The 25,686-nt window shown below is 39.6% G+C and overlaps 2 protein-coding genes and 1 non-coding gene across 7 annotated transcripts in view; 2 read left to right on the top strand and 1 right to left on the bottom strand.

Moving 5' to 3' along the window:
* Positions 1-25,686, bottom strand: part of LOC105613815 (placental prolactin-related protein 3-like) — a 94,736-nt gene that overhangs the window by 62,948 nt on the left and 6,102 nt on the right. The gene's annotated exons all lie outside the window — the stretch shown is intronic.
* On the top strand, positions 9,332-9,437 carry LOC114109785 (U6 spliceosomal RNA). The gene has a single exon (XR_003586360.1). It is a non-coding gene; the product is annotated as a U6 spliceosomal RNA (small nuclear RNA).
* Positions 23,739-24,955, top strand: LOC105601864 (ubiquitin-conjugating enzyme E2 N). Its single transcript, XM_012101213.5, has one exon. It carries the CDS (start codon positions 23,802-23,804, stop codon positions 24,258-24,260), a length of 459 nt encoding a protein of 152 aa, XP_011956603.2. The 5' UTR covers positions 23,739-23,801; the 3' UTR covers positions 24,261-24,955.

Genomic DNA, 25,686 nt, shown 5'->3' on the forward strand with positions numbered 1-25,686 from the left:
CTCACTAGCTCTGAATCTTTAGGCCAGCCTTAATTTACTTTTCTCCATAACGCTTACTCCCTGGAAGAAAAGTTATGACCAACCTAGATAGGATATTCAAAAGCGGAGACATTACTTTGCCAAGTAAGGTCCATCTAGTCAAGGCTATGGTCTTTCCTGTGGTCATGTATGGATGTGAGAGTTGGACTGTGAAGAAGGCTGAGCACTGAAGAATTGATGCTTTTGAACTGTGGTGTTGGAGAAGACTCTTGAGAGTCCCATGGACTGCACGGAGATCCAACCAGTCCATTCTGAAGGAGATCAACCCTGGGATTTCTTTGGAAGGAATGATGCTTAAGCTGAAACTCCAATACTTTGGCCACCTCATGCGAAGAGTTGACTCATTGGAAAAGACTCTGATGCTGGGAGGGATTGGGGGCAGGAGGAGAAGGGGACAACAGAGGATGGAATGACTGGATGGCATCACTGACTTGATGGATGTAAGTCTGAGTGAACTCCGGGAGTTGGTGATGGACAGGGAGGCCTGGCGTGCTGCGATTCATGGGGTCACAAAGAATCGGACACGACTGAGCAACTGAACTGAACTGATAATGCCATTCAAACTAGAATCCACCTCATGGAGTTGCATAAGAATTAATGAAGATATGCAAGAAAAACATTTCAGAGAAAGACCAGAAGATAAATGCTTGACCAATGTTTGTCACTTCACATTTTCTTAGTGTGAGGTTACAATGAGGGACACTTGTCAAGCAAAACCAGCCACCTGGCTTCGTAGTAAAGGGCTCAGCCTCATTCAAAGGAAAGTCTGCACTTTGCCCTTGTTTCCTGGGACCTCCTCTCTAAACCCTTTGGTTGTTTCCTCCGGGAAAGGGAGACTAAAGGTGTTAAAGGTTGCCACTGAGAAAAGTGCTATTGTTTATGTGAGGGTCTTGGGCCAGTCTGATAGGGATGTAAACAGCGTGATTTAGAGCAAAAACTTTGGGCCACCGGAATGATGTGATTCAGGATGGGGGTTTTGGTCATGCAGTATCAGCTGCACCTCTAGAGAGGTTAGAGCCTGAGATCAGCTGTATGGACCATCAGTCATGCCTTGGCGATGGAGCCCCAGTAAACACTCTGGACACGGAGCCTGGAGTGAGCTCCCATGTCTACAAGTGCTCACTGCCAGCACATCGGTGCTGGGAACACAAAACTGCCCACGACACCCTAGGAAGAGGAAACCAAAGTTCCATGTTTCACACTTTCTTTGACTCTGCCCTATTGCCTTCTTCCTGGGCAGTTTTTCACCTGTATCTTTTAAAAAGCTTCAATTCCCTGGATATATACCAAGAGAAAATCATACTTTGTAAAGATACGTACACCTCAGTGTTCCTTGCTTCTTCAGGGCTTCCCTGGTGGCTCAGATGGTAAAGAATCTGCTTGCAATGCGGGAGACCTGGGTTCGATCCATGGGTTGGAAAGATCCCCTGGAGAAGGGGATGGCGACCCACTCCAATATTCTTGCCTATTATTTTCCACAGGGACAATCCCCATGGACAGAGGTGCCTGGCAGGTTACAAACCATGGGGTCACAAAGAGTCGGACATGACTGAATGACTAAGCACAGCAGTGTTCATTTCAGCACTGTTTACAATAGCCAGAATATGGGAGCAACCAAAGTGTCCATCAACAGAGAAAGGGACAAAGACGTAGTGCAGATATACAATATAATGTTAATAGGACATAAGAAGGAACAAAATAATGCTATCAGAAGTAATATGGATGGACTTGGATATTTTCATACCAAGTGAAGTAAGTCAGACAGAGAAAGACAAATGCATATGATATCACTGATATGTGGAATATTAAAAAATGATATAAGTGAACTTATTTACAAACAAGAAGAAAGTCACAATGTAGAATATAATCTTACAGTTCCTCGGGGTAGAAGGGAGGGATGAATTGTGACATTGGGATTGACATGTACACACTAATATATATAAGATAGATAACTAATAAGGACCTACTGTATAGAAAGGGAAATTCTACTCAACTCTGTGTAATGACCTACATGAGTTCAGTTCAGTTCAGTCACTCAGACGTGTCTGACTCTTTGTGACCCTATGAACCACAGCATGCCAGGCCTCCCTGTTCATCACCAACTCCTAGACTTTACACAAACACATGTTCATTGGGTCAGTGATGCCACCTAAGCATCTCATCCTCTGTTGTCCCCTTCTTCTCTTGCCCTCAATCTTTCCCAACATCAGGGTTTTTCAAATGAGTCACCTCTTCGTACCAGGTGGCCAAAATATTGGAGTTTCAGCTTCAACATCAGTCCTTCCAATGAACACCCAGGACTGATCTCCTTTAGGATGGACTGATTGGATCTCCTTGCAATCCAAGGGACTCTCAAGAGTCTTCTCCAACACCACAGTTCAAAAGCATCAATTCTTTGGCCCTCAGCTTTCTTTAGAGTCCAACTCTCACATCCACTCATGACTACTGGAAAAATCATAGCCTTGACTAGATGGACCTTTGTTGACAAAGTAATGTCACTGCTTTTTTTAAAATATAAATTTATTTATTTTAATTGGAGGTTAATTACTTTACAATATTGTATTGGTTTTGCCATACATCAACATGATTCTGCCACAGGTATACACGTGTTCCCAATCCTGAACACCCCTCCCTCCTCCCTCCCCCTACCATCCCTCTGGGTCATTCCAGTGCACCAGCCCCAAGCATCCAGTATCATGCATCGAACCTGGACTGGCGATTCATTTCAAATGTCACTGCTTTTTAATATGCTGTCTAGGTTGGTCATAACTTTCCTTCCAAGGAGTAAGTGTCTTTTAATTTCATGGCTGCAGTCACCATCTGCAGTGATTTTTGGAGCTCAGAAAAATAATGTCAGCCACTGTTTCCAGTTTCTCCATCTATTTGCCATAATCTTAGTTTTCTGAATGTTGGATTTTAAGCCAAATTTTTCGCTCTTCTCTTTCACTTTCATCAAGATGCTCTTTAGCTCTTCTTCACTTTCTGCCATAATAGTGCTTTCATCTGCATATCTGAGGTTATTGATATTTCTCATGGCAATCTTTATTCCAGCTTGTGCTTCATGCTGCCCATCGTTTCTCACGATGTATTCTGCATATAAGTTAAATAAGCAGGGTGACAATATACAACCTTGATGTACTCCTTTTCCTATTTGGAACCCGTCTGTTGCTCCATGAGAAAAGAATCTAAATAAGAGTGGATATACATCTGTATCTCTTTTGCTCTCTCGCATACAGGGTTATCATTACCATCTTTCTAAATTCCAGTATGGGAAAACCAATACAATATTGTAAAGTAAAAAAAAAAATAATAACAATAATAAAATAAATTTGTTTTAAAAAAGAGTGGATGTACGTATATGAATAACTCATTCACTGTTCAAAAAAAAACCTGACATTTATAGCATTATAAATCAATTACACTGTACTAAAATAAAAAACGAGTTAAAAATCAAAGATCTGGAATAAACCATAACCACATGTATAACACCTTTCAGTGAGCTCTTGGAGTCCTAGCTGATTATGGAAACCAAGAAAGGTCCTGATAGATCCCAAAACTTGTAATTGCTATCTGAAGTGAATAAAGTCTTAAGGACTTTCCACTATGAAATTTGCATCTGTCTAAAGCCCTTTTAGAACTGGACATGGAGGAATAGACTGGATTCAAATAGGAAAAGGAGTACGTCAAGGTTATATATTGTCACCCTGATTTCTTAACTTATATGCAGAGTACATCATGAGAAACACTGGACCGGAAGAAACACAAGCTGGAACCAAGATTGCTGGTAGAAATATCAGTAACCTCAGATATGCAGATGACACCACTCTTATGGCAGAAAGTGAAGAGGAACTAAAAAGCCTCTTGATGAAAGTGAAAGAGGAGAATGAAAAAGTTGGCTTAAAGCTCAACATTCAGAAAACGATAATAATGGCATCTGGTCCAAACACTTCATGGCAAATAGATGGGGAAACAGTGGAAACAGGGTCAGGCTTTATTTTGGGGGGCTCCAAAATCACTGCAGATGGTGATTGCAGCCATGAAAGTAAAGGACGCTTACTCCTTGGAAGAAAAGTTATGACCAATGTAGATAGCATATTCAAAAGCAGGGACATTACTTTGACAACTAAGTTCTGACTAGTCAAGGCTATGGTTCTTCCTGTGGTCATGTATGGATGTGAGAGTTGGACTGTGAAGAAGGCTGAGCACTGAAGAATTGATGAGTTTGAACTGTGGTGTTGGAGAAGACTCTTGAGAGTTCCTTGGACTGCAAGGAGATCCAACCAGTCCATTCTGAAGGAGATCAACCCTGGGATTTCTTTGGAAGGAATGATGTTAAAGCTGAAACTCCAGTACTCTGGCCACATCATGCGAAGTGTTGACTCATTGGAAAAGACTCTGATGCTGGGAGGGATTGGGGGCAGGAGGAGAAGGGGACAACAGAGGATGAGATGGCTGGATGGCATCACTGACTCGATGGACATGAGTCTGAATCAACTCCGGGAAATGGTGATGAACAGGGAGGCCGGGCATGCTGCGATTCATGGAGTTGCAAAGGGTCGGACACGACTGAGCGACTGAACTGAACTGAACTGAAGGCCCTTTTCTTCATATGCGTAGCTGTGATGTTTCCATGTTGGTCAACTGGTACTTTGTCTAAAAAATCAGTAATTAACTCATATTTCAAATAGGAACATATATAGGAGGGAGGGGATTGCTCAATGACTGATAACCAAGGAAGACCCTGGAGACACTCATATACTATTGTGAAATCCATCAAGGAGTTGCCATCTCAGACCCTCCACCAGGGGCTGCTGGTCCTTACTCAGCTTCATTAGTCTTTGGCTTCCTATCAGCACCACAGAGCATTCAGCATGGATGAGACATTGGGTTAGCTTAGAAAAGTCAGTCTCCTCGATGGGTGGGATGATCTAAATGCTTGTGGTCTCCCAATATTCATATGTTGGATACCTAATCCCCAAAGTAACGATTTTAGGAGGGGGCCATTGGAAAATGATTAGGTCATGAGGCAGAGCCCACATGAATGGGATTAGGGCTCTTGTGAAAGAGGCCTGAAATACTTGCTCAGCCCTTCTATTTAGGGATATGTCCTGGAATAGTAAGTGAGGCACTCACACACTCTACCATGCTGGCACAATGATCTTAGACATCTAACCTCCAGAACTGTGATAAATAATGTGGTTTATAAACCACCCAGCCTCTGGCATTTTGTAACATGAACTAAACATTGGACACAATTAAATGAGAAAATATTGTCAATCTTGTTTTCCCTTCCAAAGTCATGAATGTGGAACAGGTAGTATAGATATTCAATTCCTATGGCACATGGTAACATACTCCACAGAACTGTACATTTCTTTCTAATTGTAGTTCTTTGACATGCCCACCTGGGAAGATATTTTCTTAGAGGTGATTAACATTTAAACCAATAGACTGTGGATTTTATGCAATCAGTTTAGGGCCTTAAGAGCATAAATAGAGGCTTCCCAAAATCAAAGCAATTCAGCCTAAAGATGGCACCATTAACTGGTACCACAATCTCCAGCCTATCAGCCTAAAGATGAAGCAACTGAACCCTAAGGCCTGTCACTGGGCTCTCATCAGAATCCTAACTTAACTGCTCTTTAACTTGGAAAACTGATCTTCACTTCTCTAGGCCTGGTTTTCTCAACTGGAAAAGGAAAATTAGAGTAGAAAATCCTTTACATTTCCAAAGATTATGCAAATCTCTGTATCAAACATGATTCCAAACTGAGGCTTTATTCTTTTTCCTGAAAAGAAAATTATTGATTGGTTGTGCAGCTTCCCTGTTTGGACCTCTTATACTTCTCATTATCTGCTCTATCCCACAGTGTATTTCTCTAGCTTCGCTTTAAGAAAAAATCCTTGATAGAAATAATTACTTGACTGTTATGGAATATTACTTTTATCTTTGATCTTCCACTGAAAAGCAGAGTTACAGTTAAGCACACTAGTGAAAGAAACTGTTTCTAAATGTCAGGATGTCACCTAGAGAAGTTTGCTGTGTGTAGTTGCTCAGTCGTGTCCAACGCTTTACAACCCCGTGGACTGACTACCCCTTGGACTGTAGCCTGCCAGGCTCCTCTGTCCATGGGGATTCTCTAGGTGAGAATACTGGAGTGGTTTGACATGCCCTCTTCCAGGGATCTTCCTGACCAGGGATGGAACACAGGTCTCCTGTATGCAGGGGAACTCTTTACTGTCTGAGCTGCCAACTCCTAATAAAATGGGTCTTGAATTATACAGAAGATGCCTGGTTTGTCTGCTTTTGTATCCTGCAACAGTGTTTTGTTTTTTTTTTTTTTCCTAATTATCAGTCCCATTTCTATTTACTTAAATGCTATCTAGAATGAGGCTCTCTCTAAAAGAAAAAATTTAACACAAAGGAACTTTTATCTGAAATAGCAGTTAAGGTTTTGTCCAATTGTCAGTTTATCCAAAATACCACAGGCTGGGTATTTGCTTTTAATTATAATATTTACCTCAGAAAGAACAAATGGCTGGCCAGTTTCTGCCATGTTTGGTACTCAATAAGTAGTAACTTCAGGACATTTGGCATACCCTTGTAGCCCCAATGGAACTGAATGAAAGGAGTGGGAATTGGTGTTGTTCAGATAATTAACTATAATGTAAGTCAGAAAGTGGTGAGTGAGATGAAAATGGTAAGAATGACATTTGGAAGCCATAAGGAGGAAGATGGCACTTTCATCTAGGAAAAGTAGGTAACAATTCATCAAGGAGGTAAATTTCTTTTGAACCTTCAAAGAAAGATTAGGTGTTTGTGTACAATGTAAGAATATTTAATTTGTAGGCTCTGCTTAAAGTATTTTTATCTGTCATGATCAGAGAGTATAGCTAAGAAAGTTAACTCCTTTAGTGAAGTTGAGAATCCTATGGTAAAAAGGAGACTCAAGTGGCAGGTTCAGAACACTATCTCTCAGTTCAGTTCAGTTCAGTCACTCAGTCGTGTCCAACTCTTTGAGACCCCATGTATTGCAGCAGGCCAGGCCTCCCTGTCCATCACCATCTCCTGGAGTTCACTCAGACTCACATCCATCGAGTCCATGATGCCATACAGCTATCTCATCCTGTGTCATCCCCTTCTCCTCCTGCCCCCAATGTCTCCCAGCATCGGAGTCTTTTCCAATGAGTCATCTCTTTGCATGAAGTGGCCAAAGTATTGGAGCTTCAGCTTTAGCATCATTCCCTCCAAAGAAATCCCAGGGCTGATCTACTTCAGAATGGACTGGTTGGATCTCCTTTCAGTCCAAGGGACTCACAGGTGTCTTCTCCAACACCACAGTTCAAAAGCATCAATTCTTTGGAACTCAGCTTTCTTCACAGTCCAACTCTCACATCCATACATGACCACAGGAAAAACCATAGCCTTGACTAGAGGGACCTTAGTCGGCCAAGTAATGTCTCTGCTTTTGAATATACTATCTAGGTTGGTCATAACTTTTCTTCCAAGGAGTAAGCATTTTTTAATTTCATGGCTGCAGTCACCATCTGCAGTGATTTTGGAGCCCAAAAAAATAAAGTCTGACACTGTTTCCACTGTTTCTTCATCTATTTCCCATGAAGTGATGGGACCAAATGCCATGATCTTCATTTTCTGAATGTTGAGCTTTAAGCCAACGGTTTCACTCTCCTCTTTCACTTTCATCAAGAGGCTTTTTAGCTACTCTTCACTTTCTGCCATAAGGGTGGTGTCATCTGCATATCTGAGATTATTGATATTTCTACCAGCAATCTTGATCCCAGCTTGTGTTTCTTCCAGTCCAGAGTTTCTCATGATGTATGTTAAATAAGCAGGGTGACAATATACAGCCTTGAGGTACTACTTTTCCTATTTCTAGTTCTGTCCTATTCAGCATTTTAGTCAGTGACTTGATTATCACACTATCTTAGCACATGAACTGCAAGGGCTAATGTATGTGGAATAAAAGACTGAACATCCAGTGTTTTCCATCTAATAGGGTAACAAAAGCAAATGCTTCCACAGTTCTGTGAAAATGAAAGTTGCTCAGTGGTGTCTCACTCTTTGTGATCCCATGGACTATACAGTCCATGGAATTCTCCAGGCCAGAAAACTGAAGTGGGTAGCCTTTCCCTTCTCCAAGGAATCTTCCCAACCCAGGGATCAAACCCACACCTCCCACATTGCAGGTGGATTTTTTACCAGCTGAGCCACAAGGGAAGCCCCCACAGTTCTAATTCTCTAAATATGTCCAAATAATCAGGGTATGAGGGTTTGGATGGGGAGAGAAGTCCTAAATGGTTTTAGTTCACTATATGCCATGATAGCAACAACAAAATTCATTGAAATTTTATTCTGCATGAATAAAGTGTTTCATTAAATAAACACCTAAGGAAGACCTGCTGGATGCAAAGAATGGACAGTAGTGAAGAGCACACATGTGGACTTTGTGAACTAGGACTTAAATTTTAATAGAAAAACAGAAAGAGGTAAATTTCAAAATTAAATGTTGCACCACAGTTGGGACACGAGTTGAGAGGGAAAAGCACAGAATGCCATATGTCCACATAACAAGGAGACCTGAGCTGTGTCAGAGTCAGGAATGGCTGCTTTGTGGAAGTGGTTTTTACTGAGATCTGAACGATGTCAGGGAAGTCATGAGGTAAAAGAGCGAGGGTCTTCCAGGGAGAAGCAATGGCATTTATAAAGAACTTTATCCATACGTGAGAATATAAAGTGAGAAGAACAGACATGCCAGGATTGAACCTTCAAGGAATTCAATTTACTTGGTAAACTTATGCAAACTGGACAATGAATACAAGGCAGAATATGGTCAGTCTGTGAAAGAGTTAAGAATCAAGTTTTGCAGTGCATAGGAGATACATCCATTTGCCTGGTAATTCGGTTAAGATTCACTTAAACTTAGGAAATGTGGTTTCTATTGCTAGTTTTGCATTGAGTTTTATAAGTTTAGATAAGTGACTTAATCATTCTTGGATTTACTTATATATCTTTAATATGGGAGGATTGTCTAGATAATTTCCATAGTTTCTTCCTTTTCTAATACCCAATGAATCCCACTGGTTATTATCTGGAGTTAGAAAAAACTTTTTACATACCAAGAGTAATGGCTGAAATATCTACAATATTATATAAAAAAGCATTGAAATTCTTGTGTTTTTTTCTTTTTTCATTTTTTGAAAATACAATTTCCAGATAAAATGACAAGATATTTAAAGTATACACTCAGCACTGTTTATAATAGCTAGGATAGTGCTTGCTTCGGCAGCACATACACTAAAACTGGAACAATACAGAGAAGATTAGCTTGGCCCTGCACAAGGATGACACGCTAATTCATGAAGCATTCCATATTTTTTTGAAAATGAAAACACAACAACCCCAAACCTGTGGGACACTGTAAAAGCAGTGCTAAGGGGAAAGTTCATAACTTTACAGGCATACCTCAAGAAACAAGAAAAAAGTCAAATAAATAACCTAACTCTACACCTAAAGCAACTAGAAAAGGAAGAATTGGAGAACCCCAGGGTTAATAGAAGGAAAGAAATCTTAAAAATTAGGGCAGAAATAAATGCAAAAGAAACAAAAGAGACCATAGCAAAAATCAACAAAGCCAAAAGGTGGTTCTTTGAAAGGATAAATTTAATTGACAAACCATTAGCCAGACTCATGAAGAAACAAAGGGAGAAAAATCAAATCAATAAAATTAGAAATGAAAATGGAGAAATCACAACAGACAACACAGAAACACAAAGGATCATAAGAGACTACTATCAGCAATTATATGCCAATGAAATGGACAACGTGGAAGAAATGGACAAATTCTTAGAAAAGTACAACTTTCCAAAACTGAACCAGGAAGATTTAGAAAATCTTAACAGACCCATCACAAGCATGGAAATTGAAACTGTAATCAGAAATCTTCCAGTACACAAAAGCCCAGGTCTAGACGGCTTCACAGCTGAATTCTACCAAAAATTTAGAGAAAAGCTAACACTGATCCTACTAAACTCTTCCAGAAAATTGCAGAAGAAGTTAAACTTCCAAACTCATTCTATGAGGCCACCATCACTCTAATACCAAAACCTGACAAAGATGCCACACACACACACACACACACAAAAACAACTACAGGCCAATATCACTGATGAACACAGATGAAAAAAATCCTTAAAAAAATTCTACCAATCAGAATCCATCAACACACTAAAAAGATCATACACCATGACCAAGTGGGCTTTATCTCAGGGATTCAAGGATTTGTCAATATCTGCAAATCAATCAATGTAATTCACCGCATTAACAAATTGAAAAATAAAAGCCATATGATTATCTCAGTAGATGCAGAGAAAGCCTTTGACAAAATTCAACATCCATTTATGATTAAAACAAACTCTCCAGAAAGCAGGAATAGAAAGAACATGCCTCAACATAATAAAAGCTATATATGTCAAATCCACAGCAAACATTATCCTCAATGGTGAAAAACTGAAAGCATTTCCCCTAAAGTGAGGAACAAGACAAGGGTGCCCACTTTGACCACTACTATTCAACATAGTTCTGGAAGTTTTGGCCACAGCAATCAGAGCAGAAAAAGAAATAAAAGGAATCCAGATTGGGAAAAAAAGGAGTAAAACTCTCATTGTTTGCAGATGACATGATCCTCTACATAGAGAACCCTAAAGACTCCACCAGAAAATTACTAGAGCTAATCAGTGAATATAGTAAAGTTGCAGGATATAAAATCAACACTCAGAAATCCCTTGCATTCCTATACACTAATAATGAGAAAGTAGAAAAAGAAATTAAGGAAACAATTCCATTCACCATTGCAACGAAAAGAATAAAATACTTAGGAATATATCTACCTAAAGAAACTAAAGACCTATATATAGAAAACTATAAAACACTGGTGAAAGAAATCAAAGAGGACGCTAATAGATGGAGAAATACACCATGTTCATGGATTGGAAGAATCAATATAGTGCAAATGAGTATACTACTCAAAGCAATCTACAGATTCAATGCAATCTGTATCAAGCTACCAGCGGTATTTTTCACAGAGCTAGAACAAATAATTTCACAATTTGTATGGAAATACAAAAAACCTCGAATAGCCAAAGCAATCTTGAGAAAGAAGAATGGAACTGGAGGAATTAACTTGCCTGACTTCAGGCTCTACTACAAAGCCACAGTCATCAAGACAGTATGGTACTGGCACAAAGACAGAAATATAGATCAATGGAACAAAATAGAAAGCCCAGAGATAAATCCACACACCTATATACATCTTATCTTCAACAAAGGAGGCAAGAATATACAATGGAGAAAAGACAATCTCTTTAACAAGTGGTTCGGGGAAAACTGGTCAACCACTTGTAAAAGAATGAAACTAGAACACTTTCTAACACCATTCAAAAAATAAACTCAAAATGGATTAAAGATCTAAGTGTAAGACCAGAAACTATAAAACTCCTAGAGGAGAACATAGGCAAAACACTCTCCGACATAAATCACAGCAGGATCCTCTATGACCCACCTCCCAGAATATTGGAAATAAAAGCAAAAATAAACAAATGGGACCTAATTAAAATTAAAAGCTTCTGCTCAACAAAGGAAACTATAAGCAAGGTGAAAAGACAGCCTTCTGAATGGGAGAAAATAATAGCAAATGAAGCAACTGACAAACAACTAATCTCAAAAATATACAAGCAACTTATGCAGCTCAATTCCAGAAAAATAAACGACCCAATCAAAAAATCGGCCAAACATCTAAATAGACATTTCTCCAAAGAAGATATACAGAAGGCTAACAAACTCATGAAAAGATGCTCAACATTACTCATTATCAGAGAAATACAAATCAAGACCACAATGAGGTACCATTTCACACCAGTCAGAATGGCTGCGATCCAAAAGTCTATAAGCAATAAATGCTGGAGAGGGTGTGGAGAAAAGGGAACCCTCTTACACTGTTGGTGGGAATGCAAACTAGTACAGCCACTATGGAGAACAGTGTGGAGATTCCTTAAAAAAAAATGGAAATAGAACTGCCTTATGACCAAGCAATCCCCCTGCTGGGCATACACACCAAGGAAACTAGAATTGAAAGAGACACATGTACCCCAATGTTCATCACAGCACTGTTTATAATAGCCAGGACATGGAAGCAACCAGAAAGCTGTGGTACATATACACAATGGAGTATTACTCAGGCATTAAAAAGAATGCATTTCAATCAGTTCTAATGAGGTGGATGAAAATGGAGCCGATTATACAGAGTGAAGTAAGCCAGAAAGAAAAACACCAATACAGTATACTAACACATATATATGGAATTTAGGAAGATGGCAATGACGACCCTGTATGCAAGACAGGGAAAGAGACACAGATGTACAGAACAGACTTTTTGACTCTGTGGGAGAGGGAGAGGGTGGGATGATTTGGGAGAATGGCATTGAAACATGTATACTATCATATAAGAAATGAATCGCCAGTCTAGTTTTGATGCAGGATACAGGATGCTTGGGGCTGGTGCACTAGGATAACCCAGAGGGATGGTATGGGGAAGGAGGGGGGAGAGGTGTTCAGGAGTGGGAACTTATGTACACCTGTGGCAGATTCATGTTGATGTATGGCAAACCAATACAATATTGTAAAGGAAAAATAAATTAATTTAATTTAATTTAATTAAAAAAATAGCCAGGACATGTAAGCAACCTAGATGCCCATCAGCAGATGAATGGATAAGAAAGCCGTGGTACACACAATGGAATACTACTTAGCCATTAAAAAGAATACATTTGAATCAATTCTAATGAGGTGGATGAAACTGGAGCCTATTATACTCAGTAAAGTACACCAGAAAGAAAAACACCAATACAGTATACTAACGCATATATATGGAATTTAGAAAGATGGTAACTATAACCCTGTATGTGAGACAGCAAAAGAGACACAGATGTATATAGAACAGTATTTTGGACTCTATGGGAGAGGGAGAGGGTGAATGGCATTGAAACATGTATAATATCATATATGAAACAAATCAACAGTCCAGGTTCGATGCAGGATTCAGGATGCTTGGGGCTGATGCATTGGGATGAACCAGAGGGATAGTACGGGAGGGAGAGGGGAGGGGGGTTCAGAATGGGGAACAAGTGTACACCCGTGGCAGATTAATGTTGGTGTGTGGCAAAACCAATACAATATTGTAAAGTAATTAGCCTCCAATTAAAATAAATAAGCTTATATTTCAAATAAATACATAAATTGTTAAACATGATAAATGGATTCCCTCATTGATTTAATTAACACATCTATTAATATCACCTCACATATTTACCTTTAAAGATCTTTTTGGTGAGAACTTATAAGTTTTCTTCTCTTACATGTGTGCTATGTGACTTCAGTCATGTCCAACTCTTTGTGACCCCATGGACTTTATAGCCTGCCAGGCTCCTCTGTCCATGGGGATTCTCCATGAAATAATACTAGAGTGGGTTGCCATGCCCTCCTCCAGGGGATCTTCCTGACCCAGGTATTCAACCCATGTCTCTCATGCATCCTGCACTGGCAGGAGGGGTCTTTACCACTAACACCACCTGGGAAGCCCCACAAATCTCAATAACACATTACAAACCATAATCACATTACATGTTAGATTCTCAAACCTTATTCATTATCTTACATCTTAAAATTTGTGCTCTTTAAAAAATTCATTCTTGAATCATTGATTTCTCAGCACTTATTTTTACATGACCTGTGACATGTTCTTGTATTTATGGTTTTGGAGTCAGGAGAAAAGATGTCCGCCTCCTGTTGTAAGCAGTTTAGCATTAGATCTTTGAGGGACAATATTTATCTAGCAGCTCCATCTCCCTATCATTGTCAGAAATCAAGATGATTTATACAGATAAGGATAATAGGGGAAAGTGGTTTCCCTGGTGGCTCAGATGGTAGAGAATTTGCCTGCAATGTGGGAGACCTGGGTTGCACCCTTGGTTCAGGGAAGACCCATGCAGAAGGAATTCGTTACCCACTCCAGCATTCTTGTCTGAATTATCCTTTGGACAGAGATGCCTGGTAGGGCTACAGTCCATGGGGTTCACAAAAAGTCAGACATGCCTGAGTGACTAACACACAATGAACTTAAGGATTTGGAAGTTGTATCAATGCTAAGGATAGCTTAAAAGGAAGAGCAAAACTCTTTGAGACAGGCAAGAACAGGGGTACATGAACACTTTTAGGCCCACATGGCAAAGAAGACAATGGATATTACAGTCTCTAAAGAGTCTTGTACATAGCTACAGCTAAAAGTGAGGGCCTGTGACCAGAGCTCTGGGCTCAGTGGAGAAACCTGACCACTTCCCAGCAAGAAAGGAGCCAGAGGAAATAATCAATCGACTAATCTCTTTCTCCACCGACTCACCAATCTCTTTTGGCCATCCCTGGCCAAACTCAAGTAGAAGTCAGAGGCCAGAAGAGCTGGAGGTATAAAGTCTGGTCTTCTCAGCCTCCAAAGGTTCATAACATAATACAAAATTATCAGGGTTCCTGAGGGGCATATAAAGAATATCAAATACACCCACCATTTCTATGTAGTAGATCTGTTTTCTTTATCTTATGAATCGTGTTGTAGTTATCTTGCTAGACATTTAGGATGACTGGGTAGGATTAACTTTAATGGGAGAGGTCAGTTTCTGATTTGACCTAGACTGGAGTATTTGTCATTGTATTTCTGATATCATAATATTATTACTGGGACCATAACTGACTATATCCTTGATTCACTTAAACCCTTTGGAGAGATAGGTAATGGGACCAGACTTAGGAAGGGACCAGAAACTATCAAGAGATATTTTTTATACATTGTTGAATTCATTTGGTTGATTTGTATGTGTGAGAGTGAAAATTTTAATTCCAACTTTGTGAGAGATGTTAGTCTGAAATTTCCTTTTGTACGGCCTTTATCTGATTTTGATATAGAGCAATATTGGCCCCATCTCATTAGTAGGGAATGGTTTCCTACTCTTTCATTTTCTTGAAGAGATTATGTCAAATTGATCTTAATTTTTTAACTGTTAGAATTCTCTGGTCTGGTCAAACTATCTTGGATTGATGATTTCTTTTTCAAAAGTTTTATCTCACAGTTTCAATCTCATTCAAGTTTATAGGAGTATTCAGATGATGCAACTATTTTTGCTTCAAGTATTATGAGATTATATTGTTTGATGTATACATATTTAGGATTATTATGTATTCCTGCTGGATTGACTGTTTTTTCCTTATGTAATGTCCTTGTCTTCCTTTGTCTTTCAAAATTTTCTTTGCTCTAAAATCCACTTTATCTATTATTAATATATGTTTTTATCTTTTTATTTTCTAAATATCCATGCCATTATTGAGTTTCTTGGGCTTTCCTGGTGGCTCAGACAGTAAGGAATCCACTTGCCTTGTGAAGACCCTGATTCAGTCCCTGGGTTGCGAAGATCCCCTGGAGGAGGTCATGGGAATCCATATTCTTGCCTGGAGAATTCCATGGACAGGGGAACCTGGTAGGCTACATTCCATGGGGTCACAAAGAGTCAGGCACAGCTTAGCAACTAAACCACCACCTGGTGTTCTTTCACATGTATTCCTTGGGAGGAACAGCCCTACTCAGGCTGCTTCTGATCTAGGTTGGAGGTCAGAGGCCTGCCTGCACAGGGGAAAACTTGAATCTTGAATGCAAGAGAGCATGTTTGCTCCCCTCAGTTTATTCTAAGTTGTTTTTCTCTAAATCACCTCCCTTTCTTCACCTTTATTCCCTGAACCCCATCCTCTGATTACTATTTCTTTTCCCATAGTATAGATCACCTGTTAACATACCATATAATGTACTTGGATTCAGGTTTATTGCAGATTATCTGTCTTCCCCCCGCTGGAATATCAGTCGCATCAGAATAAGTGTCTGCCTGCTTTGTTTATTGATGCAAACTAAGCACCTATAAGAGTTTCTGAGTCAGGGAGGAATTAAGTCAATGATCAGTTGGTTAAATGACCAATAGCAGAGTACTGGGCAGGCTATAGGTTTCAAATTTTTGTGGTTTCAATTAGCTATTGTAAATAAGCTGTTCTGCAGTTAATGTTACAAGGCTAAGACACATTTCTGTTTCTTTTATCAGCATAAACATAAACAACATTTGAAGATAAGGTTTTGACCCAAAATGATAGCTAAAATGCACATTTGGAAAACAAAGTTATATGCCATTTGTTTTCTTTTCCAAAATACAATCATATTCCATTTCAAAAACTTTTCCTTACATAGGTGTGTGTACATATATGTTTATATATATAAATAAACTTCTATCTAGTCAAAGCTGTGGTTTTTCCAGTAGTTATATATGGATGTGAGAACCGGACCATAAGGAAATTGAGTACCAAGGAACTGATGCTTTTGAACTGCGGTATTGGAGAAGACTCTTGAAAATCCCTTGGACTGCAAGGAGATCAAATCGGTCAATACTAAAGGAAATCAGCCCTGAATATTCATTGAAAGGACTGATACTGAAGCTAAAGCTTGAATACTTTTCCCACCTGATGCAAAATACTAACTCATTGGAAAACACCCTGATGCTGGGAAAGATTGAAGGCAGGAGGAGAAGGAGATAGAAGAGGATGAGATGATTGGATGGCATGACTGACTCGATGGACATGAGTTTGAGCAAGCTCTAGGAGATGGTGGAGGACAGGGGAGCCTGATGTGCTACAGTCGCTGGGGTCTCAAACAATTGGAAATGACAGAGTGACTGAAGTCAATTGAAGGTATGCATATGTGTTATGTATATAACATAATGATTATATGATCATTATACATAGGTCACATTGACATATAATGCTATTTTAGTTTCAGGTATCATTATACATAGATAATATTGAATATAATGTTATTTTGGTTTCAGGTGTACAACATAATTATTTTATATATATTGCAAAATGATCACCACAGTAAGTCTGGTGAACATCTGTCACTAGAAATAGTTACAATTTTCTTCTTGTGATGAGAACTTTTTTTAAGATCTCTTAGCAGTGTTCAATGGAGAAGGCAATGGCACCCCACTCCAGTACTTTTGCCTGGAAAATCCCATGGATGGAGGAGCCTGGTGGGCTGCAGTCCATGGGATCGTGACTGAGCGACTCCACTTTCAATTTTCACTTTGATGCATTGGAGAAGGAAATGGCAACCCACTCCAGTGTTCTTGCCTGGAGAATCCTAGGGATGGGGGAGCCTGGTGGGCTGCCGTCTATGGGGTCACACAGAGTCGGACACAACTGAAGCAACCTAGCAGCAGCAGCAGCAGCAGTGTTCAAATAGGCAATAAGTATATTCCCTTTTTGACTTAGTGCAGTTAAATGAGACAAGTGGCTTTGAGTCTTAGAATCAAAGAATCATGTTGAAACAGTTGAGTTGAATCAAACTTCTCAGTACCAACTCATATAGAGCTTTCTTGAAAAATCCATCCCTCATTAGGCCCACCTGGCACCCATCACAAATGGTATGGTGTACAGGCAGAGATCTGTGTTTAAGGCTTATGGTATCTTTTCCACGTGTCCATGCATTTCTTTCTCGACATCATTCAGTGCCTCATCCATCTCCTGTCTTCACTATCCAAACAGCTTATAATTACAGCAGAAGACATCTAAGTAGCTAGACTCAGAATTGCTGCCCACTGGGCATTTAGGAAAGAGGCTGGGAAGGAGTCCTTCCAGTTTTAGAGTTTTACTTTCAGGGGATTAGAAAGCCTTTCAGTTTGAAGAGTCCATCAATACAAATATCTATCAGTAGTTAACACTGTTTAATTATTTATTTGATTAGAGATTAGCTGACCATCTGCTTAGAGTAAGGCAATGAAAGGTTAGTAAACAAGGGAGGATTCAGAGAAAAGGATGAGAACCTCTTGGAGAAAGTGGACACATGATTAAGGAGACCATTACCTCTAGTTTGTTTGGAAGGAATGATATTGAAGCTGAAACTCCAGTACTTTGAAAGGAATGATACTGAAGCTGAAACTCCAGTATTTTGGCCACCTCATGCAAAGAGTTGACTCATTGGAAAAGACTCTGATGCTGAGAGGGATTGGGGACAGGAGGAGAAAGGGACGACAGGGGATGAGATGGCTGGATGGCATCACTGACTCGATGGACATGAGTCTGAGTGAACTCCAGGAGTTGATGATGAACAGGGAGGCCTGGCGTGCTGCAGTTCATGGGGTCGCAGAGAGTCAGACACGACCGAGCGACTGAACTGAACTGAGCTGAAGTAGGTCGGTATTGTTTAGGCTGGCTCTGTAAAGGTATGGGTTGTTTCCATTTTATTTCCATTCATCCTCTATGCTTTACAATGTATGTCTTATTTAAGTGTTGGAAGTGACTAGTGACTTGCTGCTTGTTATCACTGGGTAGTCGCCCTTTAGATCTGGTATTCCATAGGGTCTAGCAGAGGCTCCGTACAATATTTATTTCAATCATTTGCTGCAGAACCTTAACATTTTTTGGTGATTTCTGGTACTAAGTTGATGAAATACAGGAAAATAGAGCTCAGATGCTTTTGGATAAAACCTTAATTTATCTCTTCCTTTCTCTCTGACTTTTCAGTTATTTATTCACTCAACTCGTTCCATATTGTTGGATGTCTTTTTGACTCTTATGTCTGCCTCATTCCTTGCATGTGATCAAGGTCTATTTCATTTCCTGTATCTCTCACATCCTTTGCTTCTTTTCACTTGGCAGAGCCCTCTTTGATTTTCAGTGTCATAATATTCCCAGCTCTTTCTTGTCCCTTTCTTTTTCTCTATCAGCCCCAACAGCCACAACTCCTCAATCCACATTAAAGTTTCTCTTTTCTAATTCTGGACATTCTGCTCTCTTGGACTAAATATTCTTGGTTTCCTGTTGTTTTGTAGAATAAAGACAAACTCTCCAAATTGGAATATATGATTCTCCATAATGCAAAAAAATCCATACAAATATTTCTCCATTCTAGCCCTACAATAATATTTACAGTATATCATGGGAGCATAATCATGAGAGATACAACATGAATGGTAAGAAATGAACATTTCTCATGTTTTTGTCAGACTTGATTATTCACTGATACCTTATATTGTTATACATATTAATATCTCAATTGCCTTAATCTAGGATGTCAGAGATCCTTACTTCATAAGATAATCCTAACTGAACTGACAGATATACTGTTTTCCTATTTTTTGCACTCAGCATCCCATCAACTTTTCAAAACTCCATCATGAAACTATCCCATTTGTGTCACTCCTATGACACACTCAGATGGCTCCTAGCTTTACTTCAATCTACTGTAGCACAATGTTGACCTCACATATTCTTTTTCAGTCTACCACGTAATATAGCAATTTGTGCTTTTATATCACCCTCTCCTTCTCCACAACATGAGGGCCTATTTCTGGAAAATAAAGATTTTTTTTAAACCTCAGTTTAAGTCCTCACTGTATCCATGACATGTGATTTACTAATCTATAAGGTCAGTGAACTTCAAAGGTTCTTCATTCGGTAACCACTGCTACTATTCTTTATATAGCTGGGCCATTTCTTCAAATGTAATCTTACATGGAAATCTGTAAAAGACGGGGAAATGGATGCTTTCTGGATGGCAAGGGAGTGATTGTTAAATCCTGTCCAAATATCCCCACTTTGGCTATCCCTGATTGACTCTATAGAATATTTATGGCTCTGTTCAATATTGTCTGAAACCCTACAGTATTCAATTTATATGTCACAGTCAAGCAAGGAGAGAGCTCTCAATGTCACCACCTCTGTTCTTGTTGTAAAGTCTTAAATAAATGGTTGAAATAAATCCTCTGAGACAAATACATGAAGATGTATGTGATCTATTGGTGAGTGTATGTTTCCTCAAATTGCATTGTCCCCATTATTGCCAAATTTTCCCAGTAATAAATACCATCCTCTGCTGGAAATATCTAGAAATTGAAGAAAATAAAGTTAAGCAAATAACAAAAGAGAATTAGATGTTTTGGGCAGTAAATGACTTACAAAGTGTTTACAGAGTTTTTTCATGTTCTCTTACCTTCTGGAAGAAGAAAGAGAAAATGCAAGAAAGCTGACACTTTACATGCATGAAGGAGCCTATGGAGGGATTGATAGATTGCTTTGGGGCAGATTATTCTGTCATGTTCTGAAAGGTTTGGGTCATCCCAGGTAGAGGCAGGGGCAGGACTCAGGCAAGAATAACCCTGGCTATGAGGGAAGAGATTGGTTTTGTTGGACAATGTTCCTGTATGTGGGTGAAAGGTGTCCTTGCCTAAAAGAAGATAATTTGGCTGGATTCTGCCCTGAAGAGTTGCCAAGCTTTCTTCATCTCTAGAACTATGCCCTTTAGTACAAACAAAGGAATACTCCTAATATAAATAACAATTTCAGAAAAAAGAAGAGAGAAGGGAAAGTAGAAACAATAGGGAATATGAGATATTTGCTCTTAGGATAATAAAAAAGCATTATATATTAGGGTTCTTAAAAATAACGTCTTCTAACAGCATTTCATCCTTCACTACCCAAGTCCTAGACTCACTTTCCCTTTGCTGCTTTTCCTTCCTTCTGTCTTTCACTTCCTTCTCTCTTATTCATCCCCCTTTCCCTTCTACCTTCTGATTTCTCATTTTCTGTTTACCAAGAATTACTGCTAGAGCCCTAAAGATGCTGCAAAACCAGCCCAGCAACATCACTGACTTCTTAGGAGAGCCAGTCAAGAGACTGGCCCTCATCCCAGGTTGTTTGGAGGCTGTTGAACAAGCTGACCAACCCTAATCCAGTCACATTGCTCCAGTCTCAGTAGAGACTCAGTCTATTTGGAGGATTTTATAATTCAGGGACCTACTAGGGCATGTTTGTAAGGCCATATAATTAATGACAAGTTAGTTACTCTAAAAGGAAGAGAAAAACGGTATCTCACTCCTCAGATACATGTGTTTTTAAATACAGCTTTCTGATCTACTCAGTGTCTATGTGATCAGTTGGACAGTTATCCAGAGGCCCCAGGTGGGGGACAGATGCACACCAGTATTTCTGCCATTCAATTGTTCAGAGTGTTTATGATACATGGGTTTCCTGTGGGTCAGCTAGTAGGCAGCTGACTATGGGCTGCTTAATTTCTCCAGATGGTGCTTGCAGAGTGAGGGAAACAGGCTCTGGTGAATACTGCAGGTGGGGATCTGTCGGTTCCAGAACATTTCCCTTGATTAAAAAGGAAACTATGAATTTGGGGATCCCCAACTTGTTAATGTCTTGGAAAATCACCAGGGTTCCCCTCAAGCAAAACGCTTGTCAGTCAGGGGGAATTTCAGATCAGTTCATCTGGACCAAGAGAAGGCTACAACAGCACCATGTAAGTCAGTGATGTCAGAACTTTCCCATCTCGTTACCATCTACCCTGTTCCAACATGGCCCGAGGAATGAAGATCCAGAGAGGGAGAGAGAAGGAACCTTGCAGAAATGGACACATCTGCACTTCCTGGTAGGTCCCCTGGGCCTCAGCAGGGGAGAGGGAAACATTGAATAGGCTTAATGTGAGATGGAGCTGACACTTGACTGACTTGGACTTGTGAAACCCAGAGTGATAGAATATATGGAACGGCTGCAAGATGATGCAGAAAATCAGTGTGCAGTGGAGTGTGGGTGAAGTCAGCCACTGGAGGAGGATGGAGCCAGTTCACATTTGTATCTTCTATGTTCTCAACATTTGTGTCCCCCATAAACTTCATATGATGTAATTCTGATTCCCATGGTTATGGCATCCATAGGTGGTGCTTTTGTGAAGTAATGGAGTTACAAGAATGGAGCCTCTTCAATGAGATGAGTGCTTTTATAAATAAGAGACACTCAGAGCTCCCGAACCCTCCCCCCATGTGAGGATACAGTAAGAAGTGTGTGACCAGAAAGGACCCTGCATGACCACGCTGTGGAAATCCATTTCCATTGTTTTTAAGTCTGTGATGTTTTGTTATAGCAACCCAGAAGGACTAAGACAGCATCCTAACAATCTTTACACAGTTCAGTAAACCTCATGCTATTTATACAAAGCTGCAAAGCACTTATCTTGTCTGGTGTAACACGGTGATAGTTGGCTGACAGTTCGTGGCTGGCTTTCATAAAGAATCCTGAGTATTCAGTCTTCTTGGTGGCATGACCAGAACCATGAACAATTGTTTAAATCTTTGATTCTAATAATTTGACCCAGAATAATTGGCTGTGATTCTTACAGTATCTCTTCATGGTCTTCTTTGAAATACCAGGTTCTGCTATTAGTGACTAACTTTAATAGGAGCTTCATTCTCTCAATTGTAGGGGGTGGATTTTCTTTTGATTTTCTATTAAATGAAGATAAGAAATGTTAACAAATTGCCCTCTTAGATTTTGACATCTCTACAGAGTCTGTGTTTATTTTTTTAAGAGGAGACCCATTTCACAGAGCAGGCATTAAAAAGCTATAAATTTCAAAGAAGTTTGCTATGGGTTAGATCATTATGACCACCTCAGAGGTGAATGGGATGGATGTGGATTTAGCATGTGTTGGTGATCGGCACATCAGGATCCTGGTGTAAATGTCAATTTTACATGTATCCCCTCACAGGCACCAGAACAGGATATAAAATACAAAAGGATGCCTTTCTTCATTTCTGAAATTCAGGATTGGAAGGTTTGCCCTTCCAATGCGAGCTTCCAACATCTTTCACTTGACTGGAAAAAATAACCTCAATACTCAATAGATAATGACCTCCTAATGCATTTTGTAAGTATTTGCTTATTTTTGTCCCTTCTAATTATCAAATTAAAATTTGGGGAAAACATATAAATAATTAAACTCTCTAGATATGGATTTTGGAGCCAGCCTATAGGAAAACTATTAGAAATCTAAAAAGTAGAAACATAACTCAAGTTTAGTTTTAACTTTCTCTTTTCTTCCTTCCCACTCCTATCCGTTGATTTGAGGAGAACACAGAAAGAAGACAAGTGGAACTTCAATAGCAGATGTCCTGGGTTACTTTGAAGAAAATGCTGACCTTGAAAATTCTGTTCTCTAGTTCTTACTCTTGAAAACATTTCAACAACCTGTGCCAAGGAAGAGGCAAGCTTTTGGTGGAATTGTGTGCAATTCAGGGAAGGCTGCCCATGTCAAAATTTGCAGTGAAATTCTGATTCCTTTACAATAGAATCTATCACTATTAATGACTAGGCTCCTGCTTTATGTAGTAGCAGTCTGGCATATAGAAGTCATGAATTGTTTTCTTACACAATTCGATATTTCCAAACTCCTTATTCATTACAGAGGTCACCTCTTTCTTTCATGAACAAAGCGAGAAAGCCCTCTGCAGCATGCTCACCTGGCTGAATTGCCTCTCTATGAGTGCTTGAAGTTTGTATGATTTTTTAATATTGTCTCTGCCGCTTCATGTCTCATAGCATCTGAGACATCTTTCATACTCCACAGTATCGTGACTAGATGATACACAGGTCTCTGCCACGAGTACACTAACATGAGTATCCACTTACTAAGGTCTTCATTCTAAGCAACCATAAGAAACAGTCTCATTAAAATAATCATAATTCAGTGGAGCCTGGGACTTCCACTCGTGCGTGAGGCGAGCGGAGCCGGAGACGAGACTAGAGGCCGAACTCGGGATCTGACAAGATGGCCGGGCTGCCCCGTAGGATTATCAAGGAAACCCAGCGTTTGCTGGCAGAACCAGTTCCCGGCATTAAAGCAGAACCAGATGAGAGCAACGCCCGTTATTTTCATGTGGTCATTGGTGGCCCTCAGGATTCCCCCTTTGAGGGAGGGACTTTTAAACTTGAACTATTCCTTCCAGAAGAATACCCAATGGCAGCCCCTAAAGTACGTTTCATGACCAAAATTTATCATCCTAATGTAGACAAGTTGGGAAGAATATGTTTAGATATTTTGAAAGATAAGTGGTCCCCAGCTCTGCAGATCCGCACAGTTCTGCTATCGATCCAGGCGTTGTTAAGTGCTCCCAATCCAGACGATCCATTAGCAAATGATGTAGCGGAGCAGTGGAAGACCAATGAAGCCCAAGCCATAGAAACAGCTAGAGCATGGACTAGGCTATATGCCATGAATAATATTTAAATCGATTCGATCGTCAAGTGTGCATCACTTCTGTTCTGCCAAGACTTCTTCCTTTTTTGTTTGCATTTAATGGACACAGTCTTAGAAACATTACAGAATAAAAACCCAGACATCTTCAATCCTTTGGTGATTAAATGCACATTAGCAAATCTATGTCTTGTTCTGATTCACTGTTGTAAAGCATGAGCAGAGGCTAGAAGTATCATCTGGATTGTTGCGAAACGTTTAAAAGCAGTGGCCCCTCTCTGCTTTTATTCATTTCCCCCATCATGGTTTAAGTATAAAGCACTGTGAATGAAGGTAGTTGTCAGGGTTAGCTGCAGGGGTGTGGGTGTTTTTCTTTATTTTATTATTATTTTTTTTTTTGGTGGGGGGGAGGTAGTTTTATTTTAATTTTATGGGCTCCTTTCCCCCTTTTTATGGTGATCTAATTGCATTGGTTAAAAGCAGCTAACCAGTTCTTTAGAATATGCTCTCTAGCCAAGTCTAACTTTATTTAGACGCTGTAGATGGACAAGCTTGATTGTCCGAACCAAAATGGGAACATTAAACAGACATCACAGCCCTCACTAATAACATTGTGACCTTGCTGTCAAGTGTAGAATCCTCCCTTCAAGAAAAAGCTTGTGACCATTTTGTATGGCTTGTCTGGAAACTCCTGTAAATCTTATGTTTTAGTAAAATATTTTTTGTTATTCTAAAAAAATAAAATAAAAAAAGATCATAATTCAGCAGTTTTGGTAACATGTGATCTTTGCTCAGAGCAGCTGACCCAAAAAAATTTTGGTTATTCCTATGTGTATGCAGAGATTTTTGAAGGTGGTAAAAGTTGCAAAAGTATAAAATGTAAGCTATTAGCTCACACTTCACTAAATTATTAAAAATCTGGGTTAGTTTAGGAACTAATTCTTCTGATGAGTTCTAATCTATAACATGAAGAAGTTTCTTTTTTCCTCTGAAATTTTACCACCCACTCAGTGAGTTATTTTATGTTGTATATTTGTGTGAGATAAATCTAAGTATTTTATGGCAAGGCAGTATGTGCCTGCAGTGTCTGACCCAGGAAAGAGGGATTCCACCTGTGCTCACATCATTGACACCCAGTGATTCATTTGCATTAATGAATTAGGTGAGTCATTCGTATTGATTTTTGATCAGTAATATGTTTTATGATATTACAACAAAGAGACAATGAAAAGGCATGACATTTCTAAACAAGCTTCTCTTCTCAGCTGATCCCACACGAACCCTCTGCTGACATCAGAAGAGTCTGTTTTGTTGACATGTCTCTGGGCAGAAAATGGCACAGCATTGTCTTTAGTAGCAGCATCAGTGGGATTCCCAATGGAGGGTTCCCCACTTGTTCACTACTACTAGCAGAATTGAACATGAAAATCCCGAGGGCTGAAAATCTATAGTTAATATG

The sequence above is a fragment of the Ovis aries genome, chromosome 20, assembly GCF_016772045.2.
Source record: "Ovis aries strain OAR_USU_Benz2616 breed Rambouillet chromosome 20, ARS-UI_Ramb_v3.0, whole genome shotgun sequence".
NCBI classification, from domain to species: domain Eukaryota; kingdom Metazoa; phylum Chordata; class Mammalia; order Artiodactyla; family Bovidae; genus Ovis; species Ovis aries.

Coding starts and splice junctions, on each gene's coding strand:
- LOC105601864 (XM_012101213.5), top strand. CDS start 23,802: ATGGCCGGGCTGCCCCGTAGGATTATCAAGGAAACCCAGCGTTTGCTG.